A 12,500-nucleotide genomic window follows, 5' to 3' on the forward strand; every position below is an offset into this window, starting at 1 on the left:
CCAGGCGGCGCGGTCTTGCGCGAGGACCTCCCAGGTATTGGGATTGAATTCAGCGAGTCGCAGGTCACGCTTGCAAACATCCTTAAAGCGAAGGAGTGGTCGGCCCACGCGTCGGGCGCCCTCCCACAGTTCCCCGTAGAGGACTTACCTTGGCAAGCGATCGGGTTCCATACGGTGAACATGACCGAGCCACCGTAGGCGTCTTTGGATGAGTAGTGTAGGGATGCACGGCATGTCAGCTCGTTGAAGAACATTGGTGTTGGAGACTCTGTCCTGCCATTTGATCTGAAGGAGACGCCGAAGGCAGCGGAGGTGGAACCCGTTGAGCCGCTTCTCTTGTCTGGCGTATGTGGGCCACGACTCGCTTCCGTAAAGGAGAGTGGAAAGGACACAAGATCGGTAGACTTGCAGCTTGGTCCTCTCGCTCAACAAGTCGTTAATCCACACTCTCTTGTTGAGGTTGGCCATAACGCCGGCTGCCTTGGCGATCCTTGAACTGATCTCGACATCTAGCGACGCCTTGCTTGACACTGTTGACCCTAGGTAAGTGAAAGAGTCCACGACCTCCAGTTCAGTGTTGTTGATGGTAATGACGGGAGGTGCCTCTGCATCTTGGGCTAGGATGTTTGTCTTCTTTAGACTGATGGTAAGGCCGAACTCCTTGCAGGCGTGAGACAGCTTATCAACCAAGCGTTGAAGGCCTGCCTCGCTGTGGGATGCCAGGGCAGCATCATCCGCGAACAACAGCTCGCGTATGAGCACTTTAAGAGTCTTGGTTTTGGCGCGGAGCCTGGCAATGTTGAAAAGCTTGCCATCTGACCTCGTCCGAATGTATACACCCTCCGAGCAATCGGCAAAGGCGTAGTGGAGTAACATCGAGAAGAAAATCCCGAACAGGGTTGGCGCCAAAACGCAGCCCTGCTTTACTCCACTGCTGACTGGGAAGGCATCCGAGGTGGCTCCATCAAAGCAGACGGTGCTCTGCATGTCCTTGTGGAAGGCGGTGATGAGGGCGAGGAGTTTTGGTGGGCAGCCGATCTTCTGAAGGATTTGGAAGAGCCCACTACGACTGACCAGGTCAAAGGCATTTAACAAGCCAAATATTGAGTGGGGAAATATTGAGTGGGGGGGGGGGGTGCAGATTGGATCTCGAGGTTGGGGGGGGGGGTGTAACGGTTGTTCCAGTTTGTAAAAAAGTTACCACAGTTTCAGGAAATGTTCCGTTTCATAAGGAACATATAAATGAATAAGTCTGTGATGGTAATTCAGGCAAAGCTTTTCACAAGTAATTACATCAATAGAGTTGTGCATGTCTTTACAGCGTTACTACAAAGTATCGTTCATATATGTTAAAACTAATCTATATTTTTGGTCATGTTCTTACTCAGTAAACAGCCGTTGCTATAGCCGTTGCTACGTAAGAACACTTATACCACTGTGTACTTTCCTTAAATTTCACATTTATCTAGAGGCAAAGTCGGCAAGATCGTTTGAAAATGTTTTTAACAAGTGTTCGAGGGTCATTTAAATCTTGTATTTTCAAAAAATGGAATTTTTCATGATCATCGCCATATCATAGAGTACATACCACCTTAAGGCAGGGGTTAACATGAAAGCCATATTTTTGCTGGGTATTATGCTTTGAATGCAAATATCTCGTTCACGTTTCAAGCAGTGAAAAATCTTTGTGCTCATTTCACATAGCTACGTTTTGGGCTGTTTTGTAAATTTTTTGGTGATTTTTGGGTATATTTGGGGATAAATAGTTTTTCTCAAAGGATTAGTAAAATTTATGGAAATAGGAAATTTTGAAGATTTGATGTTGTTTTAAAATTAGAATTTGAAGTTAGAAATTGGTAGACGTACGCCAAACAGTTGCCCACCAACCCGGTGGTGTTCCAAACCCCTTTTTATCCTTTTAATCCCTCTTTAAACTTCCTAAAATTTCGCTTAAATTCATGTGTACCCCCACCTTAAGGTGGCTAGCGGCTGGTAACAGTTTCCAGCACATTCTGCTAATTTAATAAACTCTAAGGGATCAATACTATCATTCTGTATCAAGTGATGCTGCAATATAGCTATCATATAAACACCCAATCATTGGTGAAATGAATTGATGGTCATCTTCATGACGGCAACAATGTAATCTGTTAAAAACTAAACACCTGTAATTTAAACTTTTAGAACATATTCTAAAAACGACTCGGTGAAAATTGTTGTTAAATTTTTGACTTGTGATAAACATGATATAAATTTTTCCAAAATGAAGTTTAAAAATTCCGTTGGTGTGGTTCAGAACCGATTCAATTTTTCAAAATTGTATGATGATTTTGAACCCTACTTTATAGTTATCACAAGTATCTTGAAGAAGTGCAATTTTTTTTAGTTTCTCGTGCATCCTGTCTTTGGGGTAAAAAGAGTGAAAAACGAATTGGCGGGAGTAATGAGTCGAGCGCAGTCTGGTGAGGAAGATCCCGGAGGGAGATCACTACTACCAACAGCTCTCTGCTCGCCGATTTCTTTTCTTTGACTTCTTTTCCCTCCTACTACCGAGACTGTACTGTACATACCCTTCAATAACTTCATCTGCAAGACGGGGTAGCCGTTGACAGTCCACACACTTAATGACATTGTGTGTCAAATTGCAGGAACTTTCCCCACGTAACGAAGAACATCTTTCAAATGCCTCTTTTCATATATTCCGATAATAACTTGTAGAGACCATGACTTAATTTTCCCTTGCTTGTAATGGCATTTTTCAGATGCCCCAGTCTTCCAAAAATACCCGTGAACACCACTTTCTTCAACGAAACGCCAGTGCGAATGCTTGACTTTGTGGACTGTTGATTTGAACGGCTATATCTAAATAATTATTTTCTTGATAGATGTTCCACGCAAGTCCCAACCTTCCATCCAGGAAAAGGGTGACCACCCGCGATCCATTCACAGTGGAATGTCGTCGCGCCAGAAGCGAAAAAATAAGTGAGAGCACAACAACACCCACGCGAACACTCGAGGCGACTCGTGCATTCCCGTAAGCTCTTTTAATTTTCAGGGATGGCGTTGTGTATTTTGAATTTGGTGGGCTTACAAGGGAGCCCCATAGCCGTTAACTTGTGGGGGGTTCTGGAGATAATTGTAAAAATATTTTGCTGGAAATTGGGGGGGGGGGCTGCCCCCCTACCCCCCGGCTCCGTTGTCCATGCTTTTGGCCTCCTTTGTTTATTTCGTAGCTTCAATTTTCGGCGCGCTTTTTTGCCATGTCGCGAGAACAACCCTCAGCCAGCTTATCTTACGCGCGTGAAGTCATGGGAATTGGAGCGTGACCCACTTGCTATATTTGGACGCCTTTTTCCTTGTTTGTCTAATGAAGAGCTGTTCTGTGATCTTTTTTTTTTTTGTGGTTTGAAAATCAGCCGTGTACTGTTTTGCATTCTTACGACAGATAACTTCGAATAATATACTGATAAACTCCTCCGTGTGCGCTTTAATTTTAAAGAAAATTTTAAAAATAGCACGCGGGTCCGAGTCGAACAGTAAGGATTTGTTCACTCGTTGAATCCTTTACAATAGGGTTTCAGTCACCACGTAGCGGCTGTCAAATATGATATCAGGTACCTGATATTTCACTTTCTTATTCTTATTAGCTCGCCAAAATGCAAATTTCACCACGTTGCTCTTTCTTGTTTTCAAGTTTTGAATATGTTGTATGATCAAAGTAAAGGAACAAGCAATTTCTTGTGGAAAATGGATCTGAACTGATTAGAAAAATAACATGGGTATTCGAAGCAACAGTGATGTTCAGCGTGATAAAAGGTGTTTAACATTGCAAACATTCTCGAGAGGACGGGATATTGAGTGTCACGTTAGCTAAGCGGAAAAATATGAAATACACTCACATCTTGACGAAACTTCAGCACGAGATTTAATTCCACGAAAAAGTATCGAAACCAATAACCTTTTTTAACCGCAAGCCTCATCGAGGATCTTTTTTTTAATTAAAAGGACTGATCAGAATTACAAAATCTCCACATATCTGTTAACCAAAAACAAAGTAAAGCGAATGTCTGTTCAACCTGGGGTCAGAGTTGTATGGTTACACACCCCTTGAAAACGGTAGAAACGTGATAACGCGGTATAAAATGTTCTCTCCTTGTCCAGAGTCAGTTTCAAGAAAAGTGAACAGATCCAGTTAATAAGTATGATTGACTATAGAATAGCTAGATTGTATATTGAGCTTGAAATATAGGCCAACATTAAAACACTACAAACAGATCAGTTTCATCTTAAGATATTTCACAATCGCTTTTGTAAAATTTTCCTCTTTGCCTCTTTCACTTGCAGTTGGTTCTACTAAAACTAAAAAATATAAATCTTAACTTCATCTTCCTGTAGACGAAAGCTGCGAACACCTCCGTGGAATCTGCTGCTGACGTCGGGTTACGAGCGAGCGATAGCCATGGCTCCGGGTCCGCCTTTAACTTCTTGTGCCGACTGAACCAGCATACACAACGGGCAACAGCAAGTGGCCAAGAGGTCGTTCAGGAAGGTACCGTCGATTCCTTTAGCCTCGCGGATCTTGGATCGGATCTGCGCCATGAAGAAGATGTTCGCCAGTGGAACGAACGTCGCCAGTCCACACAGCAAGCAACTGTCTCCGACCGCCTCGGCGTTCTTTCCAGCGGTGTAACAGTGGCAGAAATACGTTACAAGGCAAGTACCACAGTCATCGAAGCAGCCGAACAACCCGTGAGACCAATCTTTTGACATAGCGGATCCAAGGGACTGTAACTGAGCAAAACCAGGCAGAAAATAACGGGAATAGCACGGTACAAAGCAGCTGAAGAGTTTCGCTCTCAAGCCGGACCTCACGAGCTTTATCCGAGACAGCGCCTATGGAGCGACGTACCTCCCTGTTTGATCAGGCTGCTGTCATATGTAATGATTGGCACATGTCACACAAGACAGAAGACAGAATCACAATAACCTTTTGATGGAAACGGAACGCAAATAAGCTTAAAATGCATTCAGTTATGGTCACGTTAGGATTCGTATGCACCAAGCTTTACTCACAGGTTCATAAATTCTGAGAAATACGAGATATCATTTTTTAGAAGTGCTTTCTTATTTTGCCAAGTGTAAGGAAAACAAAATGTGATCAGATCAACATTCAACTGCTTTGTTTTTGGAAATAACTTATGTTAGAACCGAGCTTAATTAAGTTAGTCAATATTCGCGCAAGTCTATTTTTATATTTGCCATCTGCTCTTGAGAAGCTTTTGGAAAGTACAGGCGGGCACGCAGTAATGACTGTTTGACGACAACGGAAATGAAATGAAAGGAAAAGAGTCCATTTTACGTTCTCAGCCTGCAGCAATAGGCAGTAATTAACCTGAAACTGGAAGTTAGACAATGGATATGACGCATTTGAAAGGCGAACCAAGCAGAATACTTCATCAATGCGGAAAATTAGTGAGTGCATTTCTGTTGTGTTTCACAACTCGCGCTAAACTGATTATTAAAATTTCCTTGTGTCTGTGGTTGGTGACACTGACGAAAAGAGCAAAAAACTCAACAGGAGATCTATTCTTTGCCCGAGCGAAGTGGCACGCAAAATTATTTTTTCCTTCAAAAAACAAAGCCTTGACTAAACACTGAAAACCATCAATTGGTATAGTCTGACAAATGAACCGTCTAAAATAAATAGAAACTCACGAAAGAACGAAAGTAATATGGACCGGGAATATGGACTTACAATTACCTGCGTTCAGCCACCCTCTCTTACGCGGTGGCAAGAGAGGGAAATTAGCCTGGTTAGACTGATAAGTGTCAGTTAGTCTAAAACGATTTTTTTTACCTTCGTTGTTTTGCCTCCTTCTCTATTCGTATCAGGAAAATCACAAATAATCGGGTTTTCGAAAGTAATCCATTACTTATTAGTAATCAGTGTTATTGGTAGCATCATAGATACCAGATTCCCTCCGTTATGTAAAGGTGATTTTATTTAATTCCAGGATGCGTTTCAAATTTCATATTTTTGAGAAGAACGCTGACTCATACCGTAGATATCATATATCAGCTGGTTGGAAAAATGAACGATCCAATCAAGAGCGCTATGAGCGAGATGATATTAGCGCGAGGGTCATGCATTAACAGCCAAATTGGCGACCAAATTCACCTCCAGGGACTCTCTTACTCTAGAAGACGGCGGTTCAGCTTGGCTGAGTTTTTACGTCCCGCGCGTCGCAGCGAAAATGGAGAAAACATAAACACTGAAATAAATACACAGGGCCGTGCCACCGGTTCTCCACGTGCTTCATTGTTTTTCGAATGGCACAAGATAAATCTTTGGCACCCAGAGAACGAACGAAAACCTGCGTTTCTTGGTTTAAAAAGGAGTTAACATGGCTTACTGGCATTTAAAGGGCAATCGACATTGATACACTTAGTTTTAACGTCATTGCAGAATTGTAGTTAACACAAAGCACGAGTGACAGAAAGACATTGATTAGCCTGCGTATAGAGTAACGGGTGCATCATGCAGGTGTGAATATATGGCGCGAGTACACGCGAGGACGCGTGGAGGAAACACACGAGTACCACCTCTCGCATGTACTGCCTCTAGGCATGCGCCATTTTCACTCTTAAGGAAAAAAGCAGCAGCTCAGTACAGCTGTAGTGTCCGAGTAGGAAAAATAGCAAATGCCGATAAGGCTACGATGGCAGACCAAATGCAGCTTCCCATGTGACCAATAACTTAAGCTGGCTAACGCTAGAGTTCAGTCCTTGTAAATCACAATTTGCCATGCGCTGATAGAGCATTTCTCGAAAACCAGCCTTTAGTGGACGAACTGCAAGGTCGCCAAAAACGGCTTGAATTGAGTTTTAAGTCGCTCGGCTTCAAAAACAGAGATCTGATATGTGTGATAGCTTCAAATACTGAAGCAGAATTAGTCTAAAACCCAGGCATTGTTCCCAAGCTCACGTGCATGTTAAATCGGTTGGAAAGTTTATATAGATCCATAAATCTCGTCCTCGACCTTCAAGAAAGTAATAAGTATAGGTTTTCCACTTTCCCTTGGAATCTTTAAGTGCGCCGCAAAGGGCATGATTGATCAATTTAACAAGTAACAATTTTTGTAATGAACCAGAACGAGAGACCACCCACTAAGTATTTTTTTTTTTCAGTTTAACTCACGGAACTCTTTTCCATAAAAGAATAAATATTCTTTGACTTTCCTTTGAATACTCCCATTCTCTTATAACACAATAATCATTAAGACTTGCAGCATTGGCCGGATCTATCATGTTTATACATAACATTTACCGAGATAAATATTATAAAAATAAATTTTCTACAAGAAAGTATAAGACAATTTTATCACATCCCAATTCAAACCCCGATCAATAGTTACAGTTGGGGTAGTTACAAGTTATTCGCAACTTCACAATAGTACAGAAGAAACTGTGAAATGGCATCCTCGTTTCCTGCACCAGTGTTAGGGAGAGAGCGGTGTCCGACGTCTTGAAGAGAAATAGGCAGTGGACGCTTCATACAGGTGTCCACTTCAGGGTGGAGTGGTGTCCGCTGCTGCGAAGTGTCTATTTTAGACAAGGGGCCATGGACTTAGGGAGGTTTCTGCTTTTGAGATGTGTCCACTTTCGAGAGAAGTCCGGCATGAATAGATGAGTCCACTTCTGAAAAGTGTAAGCTGTCGTAAAATGTAAACTCTGCTTTATTCAACAGGTCTTCGATATCGATAGGCGTCAACTTAGAGAAGTGTCCGCTTCAGTGAGCTCTCCACTTCAGTCCGTTCTTGAGAGGCTCTGCGTTTGAGACTTTTCAATAATGATCCTGACAGCGAGACAGATGGACTTCGTCTCTGATAAAAAAACACCGATGCCATTTTGAAAATTGGACATCAAACGTTTTCCATAAGCGTAGTTCTCTTCTGCCGTCTATGCGACAAGTACGTGGAATATTTTGCTCCGTGTTTTATTACCCACGCGTTGATTTTTGCTTCATTTTTGCTGTAAACGTTCAAAAAGATCCCAAGGAGAACAATGAAGCCAGACCAAACGTAACTGAAAACAAAGAACATTACTTGAACAACAACTTTATTAACTCATGCATTCACAGCTTTTCAAGAAAATATCTATATATAAATAGAAGAACAGAAAAATAACGTATATTTGAGTCTGGAGACTGACGTAACCCGAAAGTTTTCTAGTCAGTCTCCAGTTATTGTAAGGTTTCTATAAATAGAAAGGAGAAAATCAATACAGGTTGTTAGAATGTTGTCCAGACAGTAAATAAAATTTCAGTTGTGTTGCGAAGTTGAAGGCATTGAGATCTTTAAGATGAGTGGGGATATTGCCCCATAGAATAGTCGCTATGTAAGCTATTGTTTGTTTTCCAGAATTGGAGCACGCACTTTTGATATGTATTAAAAGCGTTCATGGCGACTTGTCAGAGTTAAATCAGCTGAGAAGACCAATAACTAAAATCAGCCAATCAAAATTTTTTCCTCCCAGTCAAATGTTCTGTGAGTATTACACAGGGTAAAGTTTCCATCGACTGTTTTCAATCATAAAGTGTTGTAATAAATCTCTTATTAACCAAGCATGCTCGGGACTGTACTAGAATATCGGCCCTCGGTCTTTTCAACACGAAACTCACTGCCACGCTAGATGGTATTGCCAAGATCAAGCGCCAATATTTTCCAAGTACCGCCCTTGAGTTTGATTAATTGCGCGGTCGATATAAAAAACACTATTATTCCAAAGGGCCTGATGAACACTCTACGGTCTCTAAACAATATCGATTCACCGAAAAAAAAAAACAACAACAACAAACAAAAACAGGTAATTAGAATAAACAAAATTGAACACTTGGGAAATAACATGTTTATAGGAGAGCACAAAAAAGGGAGAGCTTACTTTCTTCCTGTGTACTTACTTTATAGTAAATGGTTTTGCGAAGAATATAAAGGATAACACCATTGTCACAGCTTTTCGGCCGGTTGTCACTGAAGTGGGTAAAATGAATTGTTATTAATTGGTGTAAAGCAGCTTTAATAACTTGATTTAAGATATTGGATTTGGATTTGAAGATTTACCTGTAACAGCAACAAGAGCGCCAAAGGCTTTGATAAGAGTAAGCACAAATGTGATCCCTAGATATCCTGAGATTGAGAAGATGAATGACAGTCCATAGGCTTGGAAAGGGTTCTGTGAAAACGTAGCAAATACTAAGCTTGTGTGTAAACTAGTGAGTAAATTGACTATCACTGCCTTTAAAATTTGTTAAGGTATCATGGTAGGTGGATTTACAGTGTTTGGAAATCGCGCTCTTACGCTGGCGCTTTGAAAGAAAACCCATCACCCTATACATTTTCTGAAAGCTAAATAGTCATAGAATACAATCATATCTCTGAAATTTTCTTAATAATTACTGTCGCAGTAATATTAAAAGAAATACCCAGAAACACTGCTTCGGTTAAACGCGCGTGAATTATCGGAGGGGCGCGATTAACATCGGGAGTATTTACTCACACATCACCCTCAAAAAGGGTGTCGGCGATTTCCCAGATGTGGTTTGGTTTTTTTTTTCACTAAACCCTCCTAAAGTTTGATATTTTCAGTGCGGACGTTTCTTTCTTCTAAAGAGGCCATAACTTTGAAACGGAAGAGAAATTAAACAAAGCCCGACACCCTTTTTCGACGGAGATATCCTGGAACATACCTGCCGATTTTCAGCCAATTCTGTCGAAGACACGCGTAAACGAACTAAAAATTTTCATCCTTATATGCAGTTTTATTTTATCGAGAAAAAGAAGAAAAACCTTTTATGAGATTGGTATTACTAGGTGTTAAAAATCCCCTCCGCACTGACAGATGTCGGCACGGGTCAGTTTACCACAACAATGGCTCTTGAAATTAGCCTGCGAGCAGGCTCACCTTTGAGTCACGCGCGCGAGCGGCGAAGAGCAAGGCGATCCGGCGGGAAGGAGTCTGGTGAGGAGGCGCCAAGAAAGAAAGAAAGAAAAGTCACTTTCTAGTCTCGCGGGTTCGCCGTTCGATTTCGCGCTTGCGGCCGCGCGCGCTTGTGCTCCAACGTGACCTGCTCGCAGGCTAACTTGAAATAAACAGACGTCTACAATTCTAGCGCGGAAACCCGTCGCAGTGAAATCGTCCGAGAAGCGACAAACTACCAAGAGCTTTATACAGGTTTGTATTTAAACTGCCGTGATTTCTTTTACTTAGAAGATTTCGTCGGCGGCATTGGTATTATGTTGCTCAAGTTTAGGCTTCTCCGTTCCCCGGACATGTTTTAAAACCATGCCTCGTAAAGCCAAAAAGAGGAGATCTTTTCATCGTCTACATCTACATCTGCGCTTGACTCGTTATGGAAGTTTCGGAATTGCGTCCGTTCTTCAGCAATTTCGTGCGACTAGCACTTGTAGTTTGTCTTTCAGCTTCATTGGCGGGACTAGTGTCTTCGAGTTCCTTCAACCGTTCTTCTTGGTTACAGTGCGACCCGTGGTCGCTAAGAGTTAAAGATCTTTTTCAACGTAGAATCTGTGGGTTCCACGAGATTTTCACCCCTTCGGCTTCTTCGAAGACGAAAATGGGCAAGAAGTTTTCTTGCGTTTTCGTCCTGACATAAAGAAAATTTGACAAGAACGAAAGCTAACTTGCGATGAAACAACCAGATCGAGAACAGTTTGCGTGCACAAATGAAATATCGCGTTACAAGTGACAACCAGCGGTGAATTTTATTTAGAGGTGTCAACGCGCCGTAAGGGGTTAATGAGATTCAAAAATAGTTTTTCTCTTAATCTAAAAAAGTAAACATGCTTTTCTTACCATTCTTTTTGCAAAGCATCTATCTCAATCTTCTGAATTAGAACAGCAAAAAAAAGATTTTTCGCATTTTACGTAAAAATTCACCCACCATGATACTTTAAAAGCTATTTTGCCACTATTGCTATCTCATTTTTCATTGGTTTGAGTATGGGTCCATAAAACAAAAAAACTTTAGTATGACAAAATTTATCATAAGTATGCTGTCAAATGTTATCAAATGACACGCAGTACCACTCAAAAGTAAGTTACCACCGTCTCGAGAGATGCGTATCGTTTCTCTTGAGACACGTCGCCTTTCTTTTCAAGGCGCGTCTCGTTTCATTTGAGTCTTTTCTCGTGTCTGGTGAGTGTACTGTAAGTTTTAATGGTATCCATAGCTAAGTGACACACAATGTCAGTGTTTGAATACAATGATGTAAGTGTTGGGTTTTATAAACTTTCGTGAAGGCTAATTTCCACATATGGTGAGATGAAGACACGGATTTGAAAAGCAAACACATGTCAAGAATATTTATTTCGTGCATTCTTACCTGGGCACAAAATCTAAATGCTGGCTCTAGCCCTCCAGAAAATACCAGACCAATTAAAATATACACAAATCCAATACCATATGAATACAACACCTGAGAAGAGAGACAAAACAATAAAATTACTAGTATCGCCAGCATAAATTCTTGTCAGTGATTGTCTCACATTGTTTTTACTGTCAGTTATGAGAATTTAGGGGTAATAAACAAATACATGAAGACCGTGTCACTTAGTTGATGATTTTCTTCATTCTTCTCACCCATTTACCTCATAATGTACACTTGTGCAATGAGAAAGTAGATTTTGATCTCACTATCCCTTTCAGTCCTAAGTTAATTCTTCCTACTGACACCCATACAGTTCTTTTATTGTCTGTTCTGAGAATTTAGTGGTACATCAAGACGATATAAATCACCTAGTTGATAATTCTCTGTTTTCTCTACAGGTTGTCTGCTTGAAGGGTGATAATATTATTGTCAGCAGAAACTGTGCAGTTCTAGGAAAAATCCATAACTATGCCAAGGAAGGTCACTGAAAATTCCAGGGGTGGGTCAGGGATCTCCAAAGCCAAAACTCTTAAAGGAAAGTATGAACAGGCGAAACAGGAATTTCAGAGGGGTGGGAGAGGTGAAACTAAAAACCTACCATGGGGAGGGTATGGATATTTTCAAGAGCAACCCATTGAATATTTATTGCCATTGGGATCGTTTTAGGAAGTATAAATGATGCCAAATAATACTACCCAAAATACTACTAATAAAAAGAAAACCTTAAATGATTCGTTACATGACAAACTGTATGAACATAACTTCATGTTCTATAGCCTGCAAGAGCATCAACTTTTTTTTTTCAGGTCATGTTTCATATCCCAAGAAAAAACTTTGTGAAACAAGGGCCAAAAAAATGGCAGCTGGGGATAAATAAACTTACCACTTCTGTGTTGGAACTCTTGTGTGCCTTCATGGCCTTCTCTTGTACATTTCCAATAACAGCATCGGCACAGAGAGCCAGGGAAATCAAAATTACGCCTGAAACAACATCGAAGAACTTTCAGCCTTCATAAAAACACAAAATCCAGATTGTAAGGTGAGGGGTTGAAATTC

At 41.2% G+C, this 12,500-nt stretch overlaps 2 protein-coding genes across 5 annotated transcripts in view; both read right to left on the bottom strand.

The window, feature by feature from the left end:
* Positions 1-3,902: 3,902 nt before the first annotated feature.
* On the bottom strand, positions 3,903-4,876 carry LOC145462673 (uncharacterized). The gene has a single exon (XM_081446248.1). It carries the CDS (start codon positions 4,768-4,770, stop codon positions 4,441-4,443), a length of 330 nt encoding a protein of 109 aa, XP_081302374.1. The 5' UTR covers positions 4,771-4,876; the 3' UTR covers positions 3,903-4,440.
* LOC145462672 (adenosine 3'-phospho 5'-phosphosulfate transporter 2-like) overlaps positions 4,860-12,500 on the bottom strand; it is a 12,458-nt gene continuing 4,817 nt past the window's right edge. The window contains exons 6-11 of one of the 4 annotated variants that reach the window (XR_014041235.1): positions 12,328-12,425; positions 11,400-11,492; positions 9,120-9,231; positions 8,960-9,029; positions 5,858-8,085; positions 4,860-4,929 (exon numbers count right to left, since the gene is read on the bottom strand). Coding sequence is in view for 1 of the 4 variants with exons in the window: in XM_081446246.1 (XP_081302372.1) it covers positions 7,923-8,085; positions 8,960-9,029; positions 9,120-9,231; positions 11,400-11,492; positions 12,328-12,425 (536 nt within the window). In the remaining 3 variants the exon portion in view is untranslated. The other 3 variants (XR_014041233.1, XR_014041234.1, XM_081446246.1) reach the window with 3 other exon arrangements.

This window comes from Orbicella franksi, chromosome 12 (assembly GCF_964199315.1).
Source record: "Orbicella franksi chromosome 12, jaOrbFran1.1, whole genome shotgun sequence".
In the NCBI taxonomy this organism is placed as follows: Eukaryota; Metazoa; Cnidaria; class Anthozoa; order Scleractinia; family Merulinidae; genus Orbicella; species Orbicella franksi.